Raw genomic sequence first — 18,231 nt, 5'->3', positions numbered from 1 at the left:
ATCCTGACCTTTTAGTTCACCTGGCCTGAGTTCTTGGGCTCTAGTGAGGTAAACGTGGAGGACTTCTGGGCCACCATGGAGACAGAGGTGATTGAGCAGGTGGCCTTCCCCGCCAGCATCCCTATCACCAAGTTTGATGCTTCTGTTATTGCCCCCTTCTTCCCACCACTCATGAGAGGAGCTGTGGTCGTCAACACTGAGAAAGACAAGAACCTGGACGTGCAGCCAGTACCTGGTAAGGCCGCTTGGGGGCTGACTGGGGTCAGGGAAGGGCCCACTCAATAGGCTGGAACATTGTCCATGGCAAGACAGAGCAAATGGCGGAGAGGGGACTAGACCCACCTAGAGGGCTCCCTCTGGAAAGATAATGACAACCTGTGACCAAATCCCCTAGAGATTAAAGTCATGGTGTAGAGTTTCACAGAGCTGCCAGCAGTGTTGTATAGGCCTGACCCCCACAGCTCACTGTCAGCCTTCTGGGGTGCACTAAACTGAACAGTGGGAATCCTCTGACAAACGCTGATGATAAGGTGCCAACCCCAAAGATTCTCACTGATAACTGTAGGGGGAGGCCAGAGAGTCTGCCTTTTAAACAGGTCTTTCAGATGCTTTTGCAGATGTTCTGTGGATGTCCATTGAGAAGCCCTGGACTGGCTGTTGAGAGCATAGGTTTCTGACAACTTGGCTTTGACTCCCAGCTGTGCCACTCAGTCCCTATGTGACCGCTAGCAAATCCCTTCATTGCCCTGAGCCTCTGTTGCTTCATTTACAAGAGGGCATGGTACTGTTACCCACCTGGGTGATTGTGAAGATTAAGTCAGCTAATATAGTTAGAGTGTAGCTTTCTACTTTTTTTTTTTTAACTGCAACTCAGAGTAAGAAATAGGTTCTGCATCACGACCCAGCATGATACTCATATAAGTATGCACAAGTGTGTGTAACTAAAACAAAACTCTCATAAAACAGTACTTTTACTTACCAGATGCAGTATACTTTCTTTTTTTCTCCTGAAGGAGATTCACCCTGAGCTAACATCCATTGCCAATCTTCCTCTTCTTTGGCTTGAGGAAGATTAGCCCTGAGCTAACATCTGTGCCGATTTTCCTCTACTTTGTATGTGGGTCACTGCCACAGCATGGCTGATTAGTGGCGTAGGTCCATGCCCAGGATCCAAACCCATGAACCCGGGCCGCCAAAAAGGAGTGTGCTGAGCTTAACCACTATGCCATGGGACCGGCCCCCATTTCATTTTTAAAATTCTGGATATGATCTGCTAAATTGGTTTATAAGTACTTAATAATGTTGCATTCCACTGGTTCTCACACAGTGCTTCCTAACGTTAGATACTGAGGTCCCACCTCATATGTGATGCTCCAAGGCCCAGGAATTGTTTTTTAGGGCCTCCACATAGTTCTGTTGATTTGGCAGGTTCAGGAATAGAGCATAAAGTGAGCATTTTTAAAATGAGGGCTGTTGCTCCTCTCGTTGCTGCAGTTGTGGTAAACGCCTGAGATCGTGGCTCTGAAACCTGTAAAGGGTAAAAGCTGACCCATTTGAAGGTTCTTTGCAAGGGTGCTCTGCTGCATATCCCCTAGACGTTCAAGGGCAGAAAGCCAGTTCTGAGAGACTTCACATATCTCAGAAGCTGTAGGACCTGCCTGAGACCACCTCCTCCAGCACCCAGGGCAGTGCTCGGGCAGAGTTTGCTTCCACTGCTCGCTGCCCTGTAGGTCCAGCCTTCTTGTTCTCACCCTCACATGTGAGGGGCGACCCGTGACCTCTGTTGGCTGGTGGCACTGCCCTTGCATCAGCACCGTCATCTCTTGCAGGCAATGGCAGCGCCTTGGTGAGGCTGCTTCAGGAGGGCACCTGCAAGCTCGAGAAGATTGGCTCCTACACTGAGGAGGAACTGCGGCACCTACTGAGGCAATGTGGCATCCCCTTTGGGGTAGAAGACTCCAAGGTGAGTGTCGGGGCAACAGTGGAGGTCGCCATCTGGGAGCAGGCTGATGGCCCATTTTTCTGGGCAGGCATACAGACACCTATAACTGTGTGCCTGTGTTGGGCAGAGAGTGCTGGCAGGCAGGGAGGCCTAGGAGATAGTCAGCGGCCAGATCGAACATGCGTGTGAGACCTTTCCCTCCATAGTTCCTCTGTGGAAGGCCGTGGGCCCAGAGTCTGCGATCAAGAATCCCGGTCTCCTGCTTACTGTGTGTGACCTTGGATAAGCTACCTTATGTTTCTGAGCCTCAGTTTCCTCACATGAAAGTGGGAATAACCAAAATCCCGGCCTCACGAGGTTGTTGTCAGGAAGGCACTTTGCACAGTGTTTGGTTATCCCCGTCCAGGCTCTCAGAAAATGAGTGCTGTTACATCAGTAGAGAGAGTGAGTATGTGTGTCATCCATCCGTTATTTACCTTCCTTCCTACTAATGAGCTGTTGAAAATTTTGTGCTGCTTTTAAGTCCCCCGTCAAATGTTAGCTTCTCTTTGAAGCTTCCCCAGCCCTGTCAAAAGTAGGAAGAACCCAGGCCTCAGAGTCTGGTGGCTTGATCAGTCTGGCTTGCTCTGTCTGTCACCTGGTCCTTTCAGGGCCTTGGGGTCCCCATCTGTACCTAGAGGATGTTGGCTGGTGAGGCTCCAAGGTGAGGCCTTGACGGTTTATTTTGCTTTGGGTATTGAAGTGAGCATTTGTGCTGTGCACCAGGCTGGCCCCTTAGCATTTATTGCTGTGTTTTAATCTTGTTCTGCCCCAGGACCAGCTCTGCTTCTCCTTGTTGGCCCTCTATGAATCTGTACAGAATGGAGCCAGAGCCAGACAGCCCCCACCTCATCTCACAGGGGGTAAAATCTACAAGGTGTGCCCCCATCAGGTAAGAGGCCAACACCGAGGAGCTGGGGGGGAATGTGTCCGTATCAGCTTGCCCACACAAAGAGTCTAGTTGATCCAGCTCATCCTGTGCGAGCTGGCATGTAGGTCACTGCACACCTCCTTACGGGTCAGGTGCCCCACTTTGGGCTAGGGAGGGAGCCTAGGTCATCATCAGTGAGTGTTTATTAAGGACCCTCCGTGTGCTCGCCCCTGCGTCAGCTGTTGAGGGTACAAAGGTGAGCCGCAAAATGTCATTCCTCCCTAGTTGACCTTGTGTTAGCGGGGAAATAAAGTCACTGTGGCTGGTGGTGATAGCTCTGAAGGAACTAGACAAGGACCTGAGAGACAGTAACGGGGAGGGACCTATTCCCCATGGGGCGGCTGGAGGAAGCTGAGAGCCCCAGTGATGGGCTAGGGAAGGAATGTTCCAGCAGAGGGAAGAGTGACGGCTAAGGCCTGACTGGGGACGCCTGGTGGGCCAAGAGGAGGCGAGTTTGGATTGGTCACCGGAGGCCAGACCGTGTAGAGATTTGTAGGCCAGACCTACAGTTTGGATTTTCTTCTGAGAGTGATGAGGGTGGACATGGGCTGATTTTGGTTTAGGAAGATTGCTTCCGATGTCTCTAGAGGGTGTAGACAGGGTAGGCTGTGGAATAGCTCCGGGAAGGTTGTGCCCTATATGACAGAGTCGGCCTGGGAAGACACTAGGGTAGAACCCCCTTGAACAGGTGCTGAACAGGGGAGAGACGGCTCAGCAGAGCCTGCAGCTCACTGAGGTGAGTGTAGGGTGACCTGGCTGTCGAAAGAACTGTCTGAGGAAGGTGCTTGACGCCTCCACCCTGGGCAGATCTGAGCCTGCTCAGAGGATTGTGTTCATGTGACTGGGGACTGTGTCATGAGAAGCAGCTGACAACGCAGGGGCGTGAGGGCTGTAAGTCTCAGGGCTGTGAGAGGGGAGTGCTTCACTTGGTGCTGCCGGCCAGCACTGGTGAGTGTGAAAGTAGGAGGTAAGAGGCAGAAGCAGAAGTCTTCAGTGCACACAGCTGCCCAGCAGTGGAGCGGCACTTGGGGGTTCCTGTCGGTGGAGGGGTTCCTATCTGGGGTCTGGTGGAGAGCTGCTGAAGATACAGATGCTTAGACCCCACCCCCAGAGGCTGATCCCTTAGTTTTGGGGCGGGCCCTGGGAGCCTCCCTTGTTCACCAGCTCTTAGCTGCTGGTGCTCGGCGGGGCTTGGAACTCCTGGTCTAATGGTGTGCTAGGTGGGGCACCAGCCTAGCCTCAGTGGGTGGGGCTTGGAGCAGATGCCCTGTGAGGGCTGCGCGCTCCCAACTCTTCCCTCAGGAGGGCAGGGATGAGCTGGCGACTTCATTTACAGACGGAAGTAGAGGGAAGCAGAGTATCGTGGGCTCTGGTAGGATAGCCGTGGCTTCAGTCATGAAACCTGATTGTTCGTCTTCTGGGAAGAAGTGAGTGAGAATGTGACTGAAGTCTGTGTGCAGATGGTCTTCTTAACCCTGTTGCTGTGCCTTCCATCCTTGCCTTACCCCCAGGTGGTCTGTGGCTCCAAGTATCTCGTGCGGGGCGAGAGCGCTCTAGACCATGTGGATCTGCTTGTCTCTTCCCGCCATTGGCCGCCTGTCTACGTGGTAGACATGGCCACACCAGTGGCCCTGTGTGCTGACCTCTGCTACCCAGAGCTGACCAACCAGATGTGGGGGAGGAACCAGGGCTGTTTCTCTAGCCCCACGGAGCCGCCTGTGGTGAGTTCCCTTCTGAGGAACTGGAGTGAATCCCACAGGCCAGCCACGTCTCAGCCCCTGGTTCTTTGGAAAGGCCTCGTGGGAACCATCTCCAGCATCTTTTTTCTCCATCAGTATTTTGTCTCAATGCTCTGGAACCATCATTTACTCCACACATTTTTACTGTCCGACCCCTGTGTGTGTTCAAGGCCACAGCATGTCATTAGTGTGCCCAGGGTATCCCAAACACAGGTATCTTGGGGTCAAAGGGGTGGCCTTCTAGATAGGCCTAGAAAATTGCCATCTTTGAGAGACATCATGCATGCTGACATATGAAAGGCCTGGACCATCCCTGTCTTGGATTTAACCATGAATATGCTGCATGGCATGCCTGCTGTGATCTAGAGGCACAGTGGCGTAGAAAACACTGACCTTATCCAACCCTCTCCTTTTAATAAAGGGGGAAAGTAAGGCCTAGAGTGGGGAGTGGATCTGTCCAATGTCACACAGCAGATGAGTGGCAGAGCCTTTGTCTCTGTGTCTTGGTACATCATACCAGGCAATGGTTCTTACCAGAGGCACGTGCCCTCTAAGGCCAGCTGCACCCTGTGCCGGAAGAGACATTAGGACTGGTGGTAGGAGGGGGGCGTCATTGTTGTCACTCTTCTTTTCCTTATTCCCTGGCCTGGGGCTCACTGGCTCTGTGAGCTCATGCTGGGCACAGCAGAAAGGCATCTGAGCCTCAGTGGGAGGCACAGCCTCCGCTCTCCCCTGCGGCCCCAGCCTGAGGTGACTAGGCCTGGTAATAGTAGCAGCCCAGGTCCTCCAGCATCTCCTCTGGGCTGTGGCCACTGTTCCTGTCCTGTACTCACAGGAGGAGATGGGAGCATGAGGGGATTGCACAAGGAGATGCAATAGGGGTGACGTGAGGGTTTAATCCGGGCAGGCTGACCCCCAGCCTTCACTCAGGCCTGCCACACGGCTTCTACCTTAGTGATGGCCTCGCGTCACAGTGGCCACTTCTCTTTCTCTCTTCTAGAGCGTGTCCTGCCCAGAACTCTTGGACCAGTATTATACCGTGGACCTGCCGGAGGCTGAGCACTCTTTCCAGCACCCAGTCACCAAGACTGCCACCCGGCGCATTGTCCATGCAGGCACACAGCCCAGTCCTGGTGACCCCAGTGCTGGGCACCACTCCTTGGCCCTGTGCCCTGAGTTGGCACCCTACGCAACCATCCTGGCCTCCATTGCGGACAGCAAACCAAACAGTGTCCGCCAGCAGCCCATTGCCTTTGACAACGCCACCCACTATTACCTCTACAACCGCCTCATGGACTTCCTCACCAGCCGCGAGATTGTCAACCGGCAGATCCATGACATTGTGCAGAGCTGCCAGCCTGGTGAGGTGGTCATCCGTGACACCCTCTACCGCCTCGGGGTTGCTCAGATCAAGACGGAGACAGAGGAGGAGGGTGAGGAAGAGGAGGTGGCTGCAGCGGCAGAATAAGCCAGGCTTTGTACAGGGACTGCACCATCTCTCTCAAGCCATAATGAGGCCCTCGCCCCAGGCAGATCCAGCCAGGGGACCAGCGGGAGTGTGCACCTGTGGGGAGGGCCTCTGATGCTGGGCCTGACCAAAGAGCTTCCGTTTCCTGAGCACAGTGAGGCCCGGGGTCCTTAGTTCTCAGCCTTCTGGGGGTGAGGGAGGCACCAGGACACTCCTGACTAGCCTGTAGAGAGCACTTGGGGGACATGTATGTTCAACAGAGGGGAAGGCTGGCAGCAGGTAGCTTCCACGGGGCCTGCTGCGGGTCAGGCTGGAGGTCCTGGGGTGGGCTAAGGTGGAGTCCAGCACTAGGTGGGAAAGCTGCTGAGGTACCCCTTCCCACCCCTGGGAAACGCTGTTTCCAGCCCCCGCAGCCACACGAGTTCCTTAGTTTGTTGCCTTTGACTCGAGGCCTCGGGGGCCTCCTTAGCTCTAGGGTCCCTTTGGGCTCTTGTTTCTCCCAGAGGAGGGATGACGTTTCCCTCTAGCTCTTCCTGCCCCAAATCTGGGGAAGCTGATGAGGGAGAACCGGTCGGCCACAGCTCTCTCCCAGGACTGTCCTCTCTGCCCCGGGCTTAGAGGAAGAGGATCCCTTCCTCCCTTCCCTGGCCATTGCTGCTGCACCCTCTGTCCTCTCTGGGCCTGGACCCTCACCACAGAGGGGATGTGGCCCGTGGGCATGACATAACCTGGCGGCAGTAGGAAAAACTCCCTTCTGTGAAGGGGAAGCAGACTGGGCCGTAAGGAAACAGCAGGACTGGCTCGAGTGCCCAAGGTTTGCTTAGGGCACGAGAATTGGCCATGTGTTACTTAACTTATTGAGAGGAGTGGAGTAGGTGGCTTTTTTCCCCTCCCTCTTCCCCCGACAAGAATAAAGTTTATTAAATTATCTGGTTTTGGTGCAGCAAGAGTCAATTCCATGCTCATCGTGTGGGGCAGAGTGTGGCTGAGCTCCAGAGGGGCTGAGCTGGTCACTCAACATGGAGGAGGGATGGAGGGAGGTCCTGGGAATCCACAGGCCCTTGGGCCACGCAAAGAACCAGAGGCTGGCTGTGTTAATGCTGTTAGTTTAATGTTGACAGAGACACCCCGCAATGTGACTGTTAGTGAGGATGAGTCAACTTGGGGAAGTGCATGCTGCTTGCTTGCTGTAGCCCGCCACACGGGTCCCCTGCCTTCCAGCTCAGAATGTGGGGGACTGGGCAGAACGCCCCAAACTTTTAGCTGCCACCTGGCTCACTATAGGAGTACCAGATCCAGGGTGGGGTGGGGCTGAGGAGAGAAGAGGGCTAGAGGGCAGAGAGTGGACGGTTAGATTCTTACAGAGGAGCCACCGTGCTCTGAGGGAGCTGAGCCAAGCACAGCCTCTGAGCACCTGTCTGTTCTCGCTGCTCCACTCAGAGAGGGACCCTCCCCTCTACCAATGCCCAGGGAGCCTTGGTTTCTCAATGTTAGGGCAGCTCCTAGGGATGCCCTAGGCATAAACTAGTCCATTTCCATTGAGACATGAGGGGAGAAGGGAAGAGAGGTCCTGAAAATGGGGACAAGGTTAAGAGTGTGTTGCAGGTTCTTCCTGTTGGCATAGTGAACATGAGGCCACAGCATTGAGAACAGTGGGCCGGGGGGGGCTCAGCCCCAGCCCCCGACTGGCAGTGATGGTCCAGCCCTGGAAGCGGGGTCCTCTCTGACCTCCCATGGATCCCATATTCCTGAGTTTCAGAGCTGGACCAGGCTGGTGAGTGAAATGATCAAGGGCAGAGTCTGTATTCTCCCCATGGCGCCCCATCCACGGAGGAGTTGAAGCTTAGAGGAGGGGAGAGGCAGGGCTTCCCATTGTCACCTCAGCAGAACTGGTAGTTGTTGGGCTGCAGCAGGGGTTGGGCAATATCTCCCTGCTCACAGCAGGCCAGGTGCTCGCTGGAGCTCTCCTCCTCTGGCTCGCTGCTGCTGCCGCTGCTGCCACTGCTGCTGCTGCTTGGCAGGTTGGTGTAGTCCTGAGGGTGGGGGAGTCCGGGGGATGGTCAGGCCTGGTCCACCTGCTTCAGCCAGCCACCCACCCTGAGCCTGGCCTCACTGACCTCTCTCCTGTCCACTTGGGTCTGCTCCTGAAGGAAGCAGCAGATCTGCTGGAAGGTGGGTCTGTGGGTGGGCTCCAGGGCCCAGCAGGCCTGCATGATGCTGTATCTGAGAGAGGACAGAACTGCCTGTGGGTCTGGGGATCGTTACACACACACACACACACACACATGCCATAGGCCTGCCCAACAAAGGTCTCAAAACCTAGTCAGAATGAGCTTAGCACAAGGCGTGTGTGCATTAGCTTGTGTAATCCTTCCAGTAACTCCTGGAGAAAGGTGTTTTCATGGTGCCTGTTTTGACTGCTGAGGGGAGAAGTCATTCAGAGATGCCGTCTTGCCTAAGCTCTAAGAAGGGGCGCTCTCGTTGCCTGCAGGTAGGATTGAGAGGAGGGTTGAGAGGTGAGCTGAGCCCCTGGTTGGCTGTAGCAAGAGACTGAAGTGGTGGGTGGGCTGCAGGGCCCAAGGGGCTGGTCAGCCAGCTGAGTGGATCCATGTGGGCAGGGAGTAGCTAGGTGGGCACACGGAGCGGCCGTGTCGGGAGAGTGGCTGGGGACAGAATTCGTGGCCAGCTGGCCCATGGAAAGGCTGTGGTCAGGGTGGGGAGCCAGTGAGCAGCTCATGGTGGGCCAGCTGTAGTGAGGCGGTTAAGAGGCTGCAGTGGCCGGTTGGCTACACTGAGTGAAAGGCCGGCGGACACCACAGATCACCAGGACAGAAGGAATGAGAGGAGGAGCCGCCTTTGAGGTCAGAATAACAGAATCTGGGTAAAAAATCCATCATCCAAGTTAGGACCAGCCCCAGTAAAGAGCTGCTTTCTCTGAGGTCATCTCCCAGCTACCAGGGGAACCAGTGGGACTGCTGACCTCGTGACAGCAGCTTGTTTAGTCTCCTGTGGGGGAGATGAAGCCTGGCTCTGCGATGTTGTGGACAAGGAAAGACTAGGGCCACACACGCCTTTTCATCCCCTTCAACCAAAGGCTGGGGCATCCCCCTTCCTCCCTGGGGTCCTTCGCTTACATGTTCTTTGGGGCAAACGCAGGCTGGGCCATTTGGTATCCGTCCTTGACCAGTTTATAGAACTTGCTGTTCACCAGGATGCCAGGGTAGGGGTTCAGCCCTGCAAAGGCCGAGATGATGTCAGAGGCCACGTTCAGTGCTCAACTCCACCCTCCCCCACACCCACCCCCATCGCAGTGGGGCCCGGTGCAGAGGCTCCGAACTGGACTGTGATAACAACGGCAGCTCCTCTTAACGAGAGCTTGCTATGTGCCAGGCACCGCAAAGGGCTGAGGCTTCTGGAAATTGAGAGCCTTCACCCAGGCCTCGTGACACCACAAACAAATTCCACCACGGGCTTTGGAATAAGAGGCTAGAGGAGTGCATCGGAGGGCTTAGGCCAGGTCCCTGTGCCTAGGACTCCAGAAATGGGAGTTGCGTCCTCAAGGATATGCACATTTCAGACAAAAGGAAACAGCATTCTAGAAGGCAACAACTGTACAAGCAGACAGATGAAGCAACAGCCCCAAGGGAATGCCTGTCGGTGTGGAAGGTTTGCCAGCTCAGGCAGGAGCTGCGATGCTTGGTTTTAAGACGCCTTGCTCATCCCTTCATTCCCACCAGCTCTTGCTCTGCCCCAAGCACCAATCATCCTTGACTAGCATCCTCCACGAGGTATAGGGCCCTACGGGTAACCAAACACATGTCAGCCACAGGCTGAGCCTGCCCTGGGCCAGCGGCTCACCGAGTGAGAAGATCTCCCAGAGCAGGATGCCGTAGGACCAGACGTCACTCTGCACTGTGTAGACGCAGTCGAAGATGCTCTCAGGAGCCATCCACTTCACAGGCAGGCGGGCCTGGCACAGACAACCCCAGTCACCTTGGGCCCTGGCTCACCGCCCCCTCCACAGCCTGGCCCCACTCCTCCTCACACTCACATTGCCCTTGACGATGTAGTTGGAGTCATTCATGATGTCCCTGGCCAACCCAAAGTCCCCAATCTTGGCCACACGCCCACTGGTCAGCAGCACATTTCGGGCCGCCACGTCCCGGTGGATGCACTGAGGGGAGGGCAGCAGGTTAATCTCAGCCCCATCTCTACCTGAGCAAGGTGCAGGGGGAGCAGCCAGGACCCCAGAAGGCCTCGGGGTCCTCAATGAGGGACTGGGTCCTGTACCCTGATTCCTCTCCCTAACCCTTCTACCAGGACCCAGGTCTGAGAACATTTAATGTGCTCAGACAATTCAGTGTCCGGAAACCACCATCACTCTGGCCCTCCGGCCCTGAGCAGACGAGCTGATTCGAGCCAGGCAGTCGGCGTGGCCTCCGAAGCCATGAGCCCTGGAGCTGAGTCTCTGGCCTCGTGGGTTCCTACTACTAGTAGCAAATATGACCTTCAGCCCCTGCCCCACCAGGCCCTTCCCTAAGCATCCACGCACACTGGAACCCGCTTTTGCCCTCAGACAATCCTGGGACTGTGCCTATTTTTATAGGTGTAGAAACTGAGGCTCAGAGAATTTCAATAGTTACTCAAAGTCACACAGCAAGTGGCAGAGCCAGCAATCAAACTCTGTACCCCCAAGTCCATGCTGTAAGGAGAACGGTCACAGCTCCCACTCCCTGGGCCCTTGCTCCTGGGCTGGGCGTACTGGACACGTCGTCTCATGTCCTCACCCCTCTGAGAAAGGTTCTGTTATCCCCATGACACTCTGTGTTTCATGAGGGGACACAACGGCTGTCTCGTTCACATGGTTGACTCAAAATGAAGCAATAAAGCCTGTTCTTGGAAATGGTGCCCTCGCAGCCTGCTGCACACCAGGGAAGTGGGCACTGCTCAGGCTGCGGCTCGCGCCCTGCTGGAGGAACTCCCAGGCACAGCTGCTCCTGCCCACTCCTGAAGGCCACGGAGGAACAAGCCTGGAGGCTGGGGCCACGGCCCACCTGCACTCTGCACGCTGGCTCCTCCCTTGTTCCTTCACAGGCCCCCCTTTCCTCCTGCTCCTCCTCACTCATCTAGCCTCCTGGAGCTTTAGCCGTCCCAGCCCCCTGGGTGACCACAAGAGGGAATCCAGTTCCAGACTCACATTCTTAGAAGCAAGGAAAGCCATGCCCTGGGCCACCTGGCTCGAGAAGTGGAGCAGGTCCCTCAGCTCCAGCGGCCACCCGTCTTCTTTGTCCAGGTCTGGGGTGGGGAGAAGCATCAGGGCAGCCCCCCTACACCACTGCCTCCCCCTGCCCAGCCCCCAGCAGCCCCTCCCCTCTCTCCTACGCTGGTACCTCCTCACCTTGCTCAGAGAACGAGTCATTTGAAGAGGAAGTGGACACGGGTCTCATCTCCACATAGGTGTCCACACCCTGGCTGGAGAAGCCACTGTCCCTACATAGGCGAGAAGGCCGGGGACTAGTCAGTCCCCATCACTGCACTGCCCAGTTCAGACCTCAACCTCCAGCCACCCCATGGCCTCTCCCAGCCACTCAGCAGGGAACGACACCGACCAGAAAGAGAAGCTAGAAGTTATGGTCTGACCATGGAAAAACCATCTCCTCCCTTGTTCTAGAAACGATACTTCTATTAATGTAGCCTGGGATCCTGTTGGCAGGATTGGTTCACATGCCATTTGCCCTTGAACTCGCCCGACTCCATGAATCCTTTCCTCAGCTGCAGATTTGAAGATGGAAGCTAATACTTTACTTAGGTTCTCATTTTGATTTGATCTGGCCTGAGATTCTAGTTTGCAGAGGCCCACTGTGAGCTGCCCTCTCAGCTGGTGTCAGAGAATCGAAAGAGGAAGCAGATCCTGCCAGCCCCCATATTCAAGGACACTGGATAGAGTGAAATGGTCTCCTTCCCCTTTTGCCTCCCCAGGCTTGGCAGCTGACAGCGGCCAGGATGGGGGCCCAATATACACCCTTCTCCATCTGATCCTGTCCCAGCCCCCAGCAGCCTGGCTCTGAGACCCCACAAGCCCCAAGACCAAGACTTCCAGGAGAGCAGTGTGGCTCAGGTGAGTACTGGACCAGGAGTCCAGGCAGCAGAATTCTAGCCCAGGCTCCGTGTCTGCCCCTGACTCATATGTGACACGAAACTGGCCACTTCCTCTCTCTGGTTCCCTATGTGGCTCTGTCCATCTGCCTGGGCGGCTTCCAGGAATCACAGCATTACAGAACAACAGAGTGGGAAAGACCCGGAGAGGTTCAGCCCCATGATGGCTCGCCTGGGGAAACCAAGGCACAAGTGGACCAGGGGCCTGGCCACAGTCATGCCATTTTGCCCCTTCTCGCCCAGCAATCACCAGACTCTATTCCTGCTTCTCAGCGGCGAGGTGGGACCTGACAGCGGCGAGGTGGGACCTGACATTGGCTACTCCTAAGTGGAAAGGGTTCATAGCCGATAGCACGTGCTATGGGAGAAACAGGGAGATTACCCCCAGATCTGCCCATCTCTGGGCTGGGACCCGGAACAGGTCTTGGTTGGTCTTTCACGTACGTTAAAGTGATGATTTCATTAACGCCCGTCTCCACCAGACACCACCCATCTTTGCCTTGGTAGTCCCAGAACATATCAGGTGCTCAAATATTTGTTGGATGATGGGAACAGTAGAAAAACTGAGTTGCCCGTATAACCAGGGGTGGCTCTTCCCCCTGGCATAGATGGGAATGTGAGGGCCATCCAGCTACTCAACCTAAGGTGGCTTTGGGGCCAGACCAGGGTCCCCACCTCCCAGTCCTGGCCTCCTTCCTGTCCTTTGCCAGGGCACTACCTGCGGACGTATTTCTTTTCCAGGTGGATGTTCTTGTAGCCAGTTCCCGCCTCAAGGTCCTGGCCCTGACTCAGGCTGGGTCCCAGCATGGCCTCAGCTTTCCTTCGAAGAAAGTTGAGCAGGTCGCCATAGCAACAGTACTCGGTGATGACCAGGACAGGACCTAGAGCGGGCAAGGGAGTAGGGTGAGCGCACCCCTTAACATGTGAACAGGCACATGTGGTGGGCGCAGAGGTACCCGGGTCTGGACTCAGGAGCCCCGAGTTCTAATCCTGACTGTGAGCAGCTTTCTCTGCTTTCTGTGCCTCAGTAGCCCCATCTGTCTAAGGCATAGGAATTTCAAAAAATTGTAGCCAAAGAATTCTTTCTTCAAAGGAAATCTATGGCAGCTCCATGTAGGTCAAAGCTGCTCTAGAAGAGGACGGGGCAGACTTGGAGTCCTGACAGGCCCGGGGGCACGTTTATGGACCCTGCATGTCCAAGCATCTTTGGGTGGGGGCTTCTTAAAAGGTAGATTTGGGGGCTTCGCTCCAGGCCCACAGACTCAGACTCCCTGGAGCAGAGCCCAGGGATCTGCACTCTTATCTTCTCTGGGGGACCCTGATGTGCACCGAGGTCTGAGGGCCACTGGGCAGAGCTCAGAGAGCTGTCTATCATCCACAAGCGGCTTCTGACCAGTCCAGGAGTCTGGCCTCGGAATCTGAGAGATGCTGAGACGTGAATCCTACCTTCGCTCAGAGGAGATGGGGAGGGGAAGGTGGATGAGGTGGCCCTGGGCCCTCCGGCACCCAGGAGGCCCCAAGACCGTGGGCCCCCATGCCTACAGGGCCCCTCACCTCCGTGGGTGCAGGCTCCCAGCAGGTTGACTATGTTCTCATGCTGGCCCAGGTGACTCATGATCTTCAGTTCTGACATGAGGGCCTCCTTCTCGTCAGCGTGAGCCGTGGCTGGGAGATGGGGCCACAGGACCCGCAGACGGGGAGAGGGCAGGACATGGAGAGCCACACAGAGAGGAGACACCCAGAGGAGAAAGAAGGGGGTCCCCAGAACCCCAAAGCAACCCAAGGCAGAAAGAGGGAGAAGGAGAAGTGCGGACACACAGACGGGAGTTAGGGAGAGAGAGGAAAGACAGCCAGTCACTGAGCTGGCCTCCGGGCGGCAGGAAGCCAAGCTGTGCCCAGACCATGGCCCAGGGTGGCCTCTGTGCACCCTAGCCTCTTTGGGGCTGAGTCAGAAGCCCCTCCAGGAATCCAGGAGTCTTTGCCCCCAATCCCAGGCTCTGTTCCCTAGGCTCTGACAGGCCGACACGTGGGAGATGCCTCTAAGGACGCCCGGGCAGGCCCTCCCCTAGCATACACCATCTCCCACCCACTCCCCCCAGTTCTCCAAGCCCCTTGCCCTCACTCACACTTCAGCATCTTCACAGCCACCTTCAGGACAGCATCTTCCTTTCCCAGACCAAAGGCCGTGGCCTCTACCACCTTCCCAAAGGCGCCAGCTCCGAGGGTCTTACCTGCCGCACATACAGGATCCTTAGGTCCCTGGGTGCCAAAGGGCCCTCTCTCGAAGGGCCCGCAGGCCCGCATGTGGCCCTGTGGTGGGAGGGCATGGTGGGAGCTGACATCCCATCTCACCAAACTGCAGGTTGTTGCGGGGGAACTCCCACTTCTCGTTGTAGGGCAGCTGGGTGGGGTCGATGAAGGTGTAGCTGTTGCCCTCGTAGCTCTCGATGATTTTCCAGCGCACCTGGTACTTGGGCTTCTGCAGAGGGCAGGGAGGAGGCCTGTGTCAGCCAGGCCGGGCGGGTGGCTCCCATCTCGTCCCGGGCCCTGAGGGCATGCGGAGGGCAGACCAGGAGGAGGCAGAGGGTGGCCCACGACGTGGTGAGAGGGGCAGTGTCACCTCATGCCCATGGCACTGCGAGCTTGCCCTCACCATGTGACCTTCCCTTCTCCAAGCCTCAGTTTCCCTACCTGTGTATTTGAAAGACTTGGACAGGGTCACCTCTGAGGGCCTTGACAGCTCTGATGATTTAGTAATTCCTGAGCCATGAGGGAGGTGGAACTTGACATCCATCCATCCATCCATCCATCCTCTCACCCAAATATTGTTCGTTTTTATTTTTAATTGTGTAAGATGCACGTACCACAATGTTTACCATCTCAACCGCTTTTGAGTATACAGTTCACTAGTGTTAAGGACGTTCGCATTGTGTACCCAACCTCCGGAGCTCTTTTCATCTGGCAAAACTGAAACTCCACACTCATTAAGCCGCTTCCCATTCCCGCCTCCCCCTATCCCTGGCCACCGCCGTTTCCCTTATCTCACAAATGTGACTACTCTAGGTGCCTCAAGTGGAATCATGCAGTGTCTGTCATTCTGTGACTGGCTTGGTTCCCTTAGCCTAATGTCCTCAAGGTTCATCCATGTTGGAGCATGTGTCTGAATTCCCTTCTTTTTTAAGGCTGGGTAATATTACCTTCCAAATATTTCACTGAGCACCTATTTGTTCCAGGCGCCATTGATTCAGAGCTGAACAAGAAAAGTCCCTGTCCCACTGGAGTTTGCATTCTAGTGGCTAAACAGGCATTCAACTGAAATAAATATATATGTAGGAAATTTTCAGACAGCGCTGTGAAGAGAATAAAGCAGGGGGCCAGCCCCGTGGTGTAGCAGTGAAGTTCACACGTTCTGCTTCAGCAGCCCATGTTCGTGGGTTTGGATCCTGGGTGAGGACCTACAGCACTCATTAGCCATGATTTGGCGATAACCCCCATACAAAATACAGGAAGGCTGGCACGGATGTTAGCTCAGGGCTAATCTTCCTCAGCAAAAAAAAAAAAAAAAAAAAGAACAGAAAAGAAAGCAGAAAGCAGGGTAATGGGATAGAGAGTGACAGGTACCATTAAAGATAAGTCAGGGAAGTCCTCTGGGAAGGTGAGAAGACCAGCTATGTGACCATAGGAGGAAGCACTTTGCAGGCACAGTGAACAGAGATGCAAAGTCCCGGAAGTGGGGCAGGTCCTGGCAAGTCTGAGCAACTGGAAGGTGCCTGTGTGGCTTGAGGGGAGCAGGGGACCTTCCAGAGACAGGAAGGTCTTGAGGGCTGCAATAAGTGAGAGGATTCCCTTCCAATTGCAACCAGAGCCCTTGAGGGCTTGCCACAGGTGAAGGACACGGGAGCGAGGTCCTGCCCACAGGACAGTGAGGGTCTGGAGGACCTGAGTCCTTCTTGGGCTTTACATGCCACTCCCACCCACCCGGCCTGAGCAGAGCCGGATCTGGGAGGAGGACTGGCTGCAGCTCTCTTTCCTGCCCAGGGTGGCAGCTGCATGGGGGCATCATGCCAGGGGGTGCCCATAAGAAGTGCTGATGGAAGATGGAGTTTAGGTGGAAAGTGGAAGCTGAGCCGGGGTGGTGGAGCACACCGAGGCCCTGGGTCAGCGGTCCGGCTGTCTTTCCGGCCAGCCCTTGGGGAGAGGGACCAGCTGGGCTGCGCTCAGCAGCTGGCCTCCTTCACAGGGCACCCAGCTCGGGGGAGCTGATGGGTGTGTGAGTGGGTGTTGGGGAGCAGGGTGGCCTGTGGCTGCAGGTCTCGCCAGGTTAAGAGAAAAGACTCTGGGTAGCCATAGGGAAGAACTTCCAGATGGTAGTTTTGGAGAAAAGACTGCGGTTAGACATAGGGAAGGATTTCCGGGTTCTGAGTCCGGAGGGGAGACTACAGGTAAACTTAAGAACACCCATGGCTTGGGAGGAGAGTCTGAAGCGGGACAGAGGAGGAACTTCCTGAGTCTCAGAGGATTCAAAGCCTGCGTGTGGGTGCCTTCCCAACTCAAAACACAGAGACAGAGCCAGGAGGGGAGTCTCTGACCTCCCCTGGCCACTTCCATTTCCAGGAGCCTCTGCGGCCAAGCTGTTTTTTCTCCTTGTCACTTCTCCTTCCTCTGGCCCTGCAGCTGGGCCTGAGTCAGCCCCCTCCCAACCCCTGGCCCGAGCCAGGCAGGGGATGCAGAGGCGGTGGGGTGGGGGGAGCTAAGGGGACTTAAGGGAGGAAGAGGTTGTCTGGCTGGACTCTGGGATCTCAGAATCCCTGGACCTAGAGGAGGACACCGCTCTCTCCCGCCTGCCTCACGCATCCCCACCCCTCGGAAAGCGGCCAGCCAGCTCTGCTCCTACACCTCTGCGCCAGGCGGCCTCTGCCACGTGTGCCTGGAAAGAGCTCAGTGTGTCTCCTGGGGGCTTCTCCCCAGAGAGGCCTCTCCTCTGAAGACGTCCCCTTGCAGGAGGTGGGGACAGGCCGCCTTGGGCCAGATTTCCTGACCATGGCGGTAGTCACTATAATGAGAGCAGTGAGCACTTCCTGAGCTCTTCCAGTGAGCAGGGCGCAAGGCTGCACACTCCACGGGCATCATCTCCTTCATTCTGTGCAATGGGCCCAGGCCCCAGGCCCACCCCCAACCTCCCCTTGATCACCCGAGGTGGACTGGGAGACCTCGAAATCCTGCAACCCTCCCCACCTCAGCCTGCTGGTTCTGAGCAGGTGGATGTTCTCTGTCTCAGGAAGGTGGAGACCTCACTGGAAACCTTGGGGACCCTCCTGTCCATCCCCAACATGCCCCTACTCCGCAGAGCTCGGTTCTGACCCCTGGAAGCCCAGCCTCTCCAGCACTCCTCCTCCAGCCTGCTGACTCCTACCCTTTTCTCTTCCCCCTCAGGCCCCCTTGTGGTCTCTCTGGGGGACAGAAAGGCGATGACTCAGCCCTGAGGCAGAAACCACCCTTCCCCCAGATGGAGCCCCTCCTCGACCCAGGCCTGGGCAGTGACGATGGGTAAGGCTGAGTCCCCAGAGAAGGGACAAGTCTCAGAACCCCATCGGGCAAAGCAGAGGCAAATTGGACCGAGGGCTCTGAGGCAGGGGCATGACCATCTTGACCCTCAAGGTCTTGTCCCATGGGATGCCCTCCTCCTGGCCTCGGATGGGCTGAGGGGCAGTTGAATTTCTTGGATGGGAACTGAGGTGACTTGGGGTACGTGTTCCAAAAACGGCCCCACAGAGAGAAGCTAGGGCATCCCTAAAGCATGGCTGGCCACAGGGGCTGGGCACCCTGAGGCGGAGAGGGCTGGAGGGGAACTGGGCCCTTCTCTGGAATCTCCGCAGGGCATCCTGGGCCGAGGAGGCAGCTCTGTGGGGCACTGGGAAGCAGTTGTCAGCTCCATATAAGGAAGAACTTTGCAACA

At 56.1% G+C, this 18,231-nt stretch overlaps 2 protein-coding genes across 8 annotated transcripts in view; one reads left to right on the top strand and one right to left on the bottom strand.

The window, feature by feature from the left end:
* Nucleotides 1-7,047, top strand: part of HMGXB3 (HMG-box containing 3) — a 47,341-nt gene extending 40,294 nt beyond the window's left edge. For all 7 annotated transcript variants that reach the window (XM_008534089.2, XM_070569182.1, XM_008534087.2 and 4 more), the window contains 5 exons: nt 16-235; nt 1,830-1,963; nt 2,757-2,873; nt 4,424-4,633; nt 5,652-7,047. In XM_008534089.2, coding sequence (XP_008532311.1) covers nt 16-235; nt 1,830-1,963; nt 2,757-2,873; nt 4,424-4,633; nt 5,652-6,119 — 1,149 coding nt within the window. In that variant the 3' untranslated portion in view covers nt 6,120-7,047. The remainder of the gene's footprint in view (nt 1-15; nt 236-1,829; nt 1,964-2,756; nt 2,874-4,423; nt 4,634-5,651) is intronic.
* A 162-nt stretch (nt 7,048-7,209) lies between these two features.
* CSF1R (colony stimulating factor 1 receptor) overlaps nt 7,210-18,231 on the bottom strand; it is a 29,834-nt gene continuing 18,812 nt past the window's right edge. Inside the window, exons 11-21 of the mRNA XM_070569185.1 lie at nt 14,628-14,754; nt 14,402-14,506; nt 13,830-13,940; nt 12,994-13,156; nt 11,518-11,609; nt 11,317-11,414; nt 10,171-10,293; nt 9,978-10,089; nt 9,254-9,353; nt 8,237-8,342; nt 7,210-8,152 (exon numbers count right to left, since the gene is read on the bottom strand). Coding sequence (XP_070425286.1) covers nt 8,000-8,152; nt 8,237-8,342; nt 9,254-9,353; nt 9,978-10,089; nt 10,171-10,293; nt 11,317-11,414; nt 11,518-11,609; nt 12,994-13,156; nt 13,830-13,940; nt 14,402-14,506; nt 14,628-14,754 — 1,290 coding nt within the window. The 3' untranslated portion in view covers nt 7,210-7,999. The remainder of the gene's footprint in view (nt 8,153-8,236; nt 8,343-9,253; nt 9,354-9,977; nt 10,090-10,170; nt 10,294-11,316; nt 11,415-11,517; nt 11,610-12,993; nt 13,157-13,829; nt 13,941-14,401; nt 14,507-14,627; nt 14,755-18,231) is intronic.

This window comes from Equus przewalskii, chromosome 13 (assembly GCF_037783145.1).
Source record: "Equus przewalskii isolate Varuska chromosome 13, EquPr2, whole genome shotgun sequence".
NCBI lineage: Eukaryota > Metazoa > Chordata > Mammalia > Perissodactyla > Equidae > Equus > Equus przewalskii.
The sequence above is the reverse complement of the archived record's forward strand: the minus strand, read 5'-3'. Positions and strand labels throughout refer to the sequence as shown.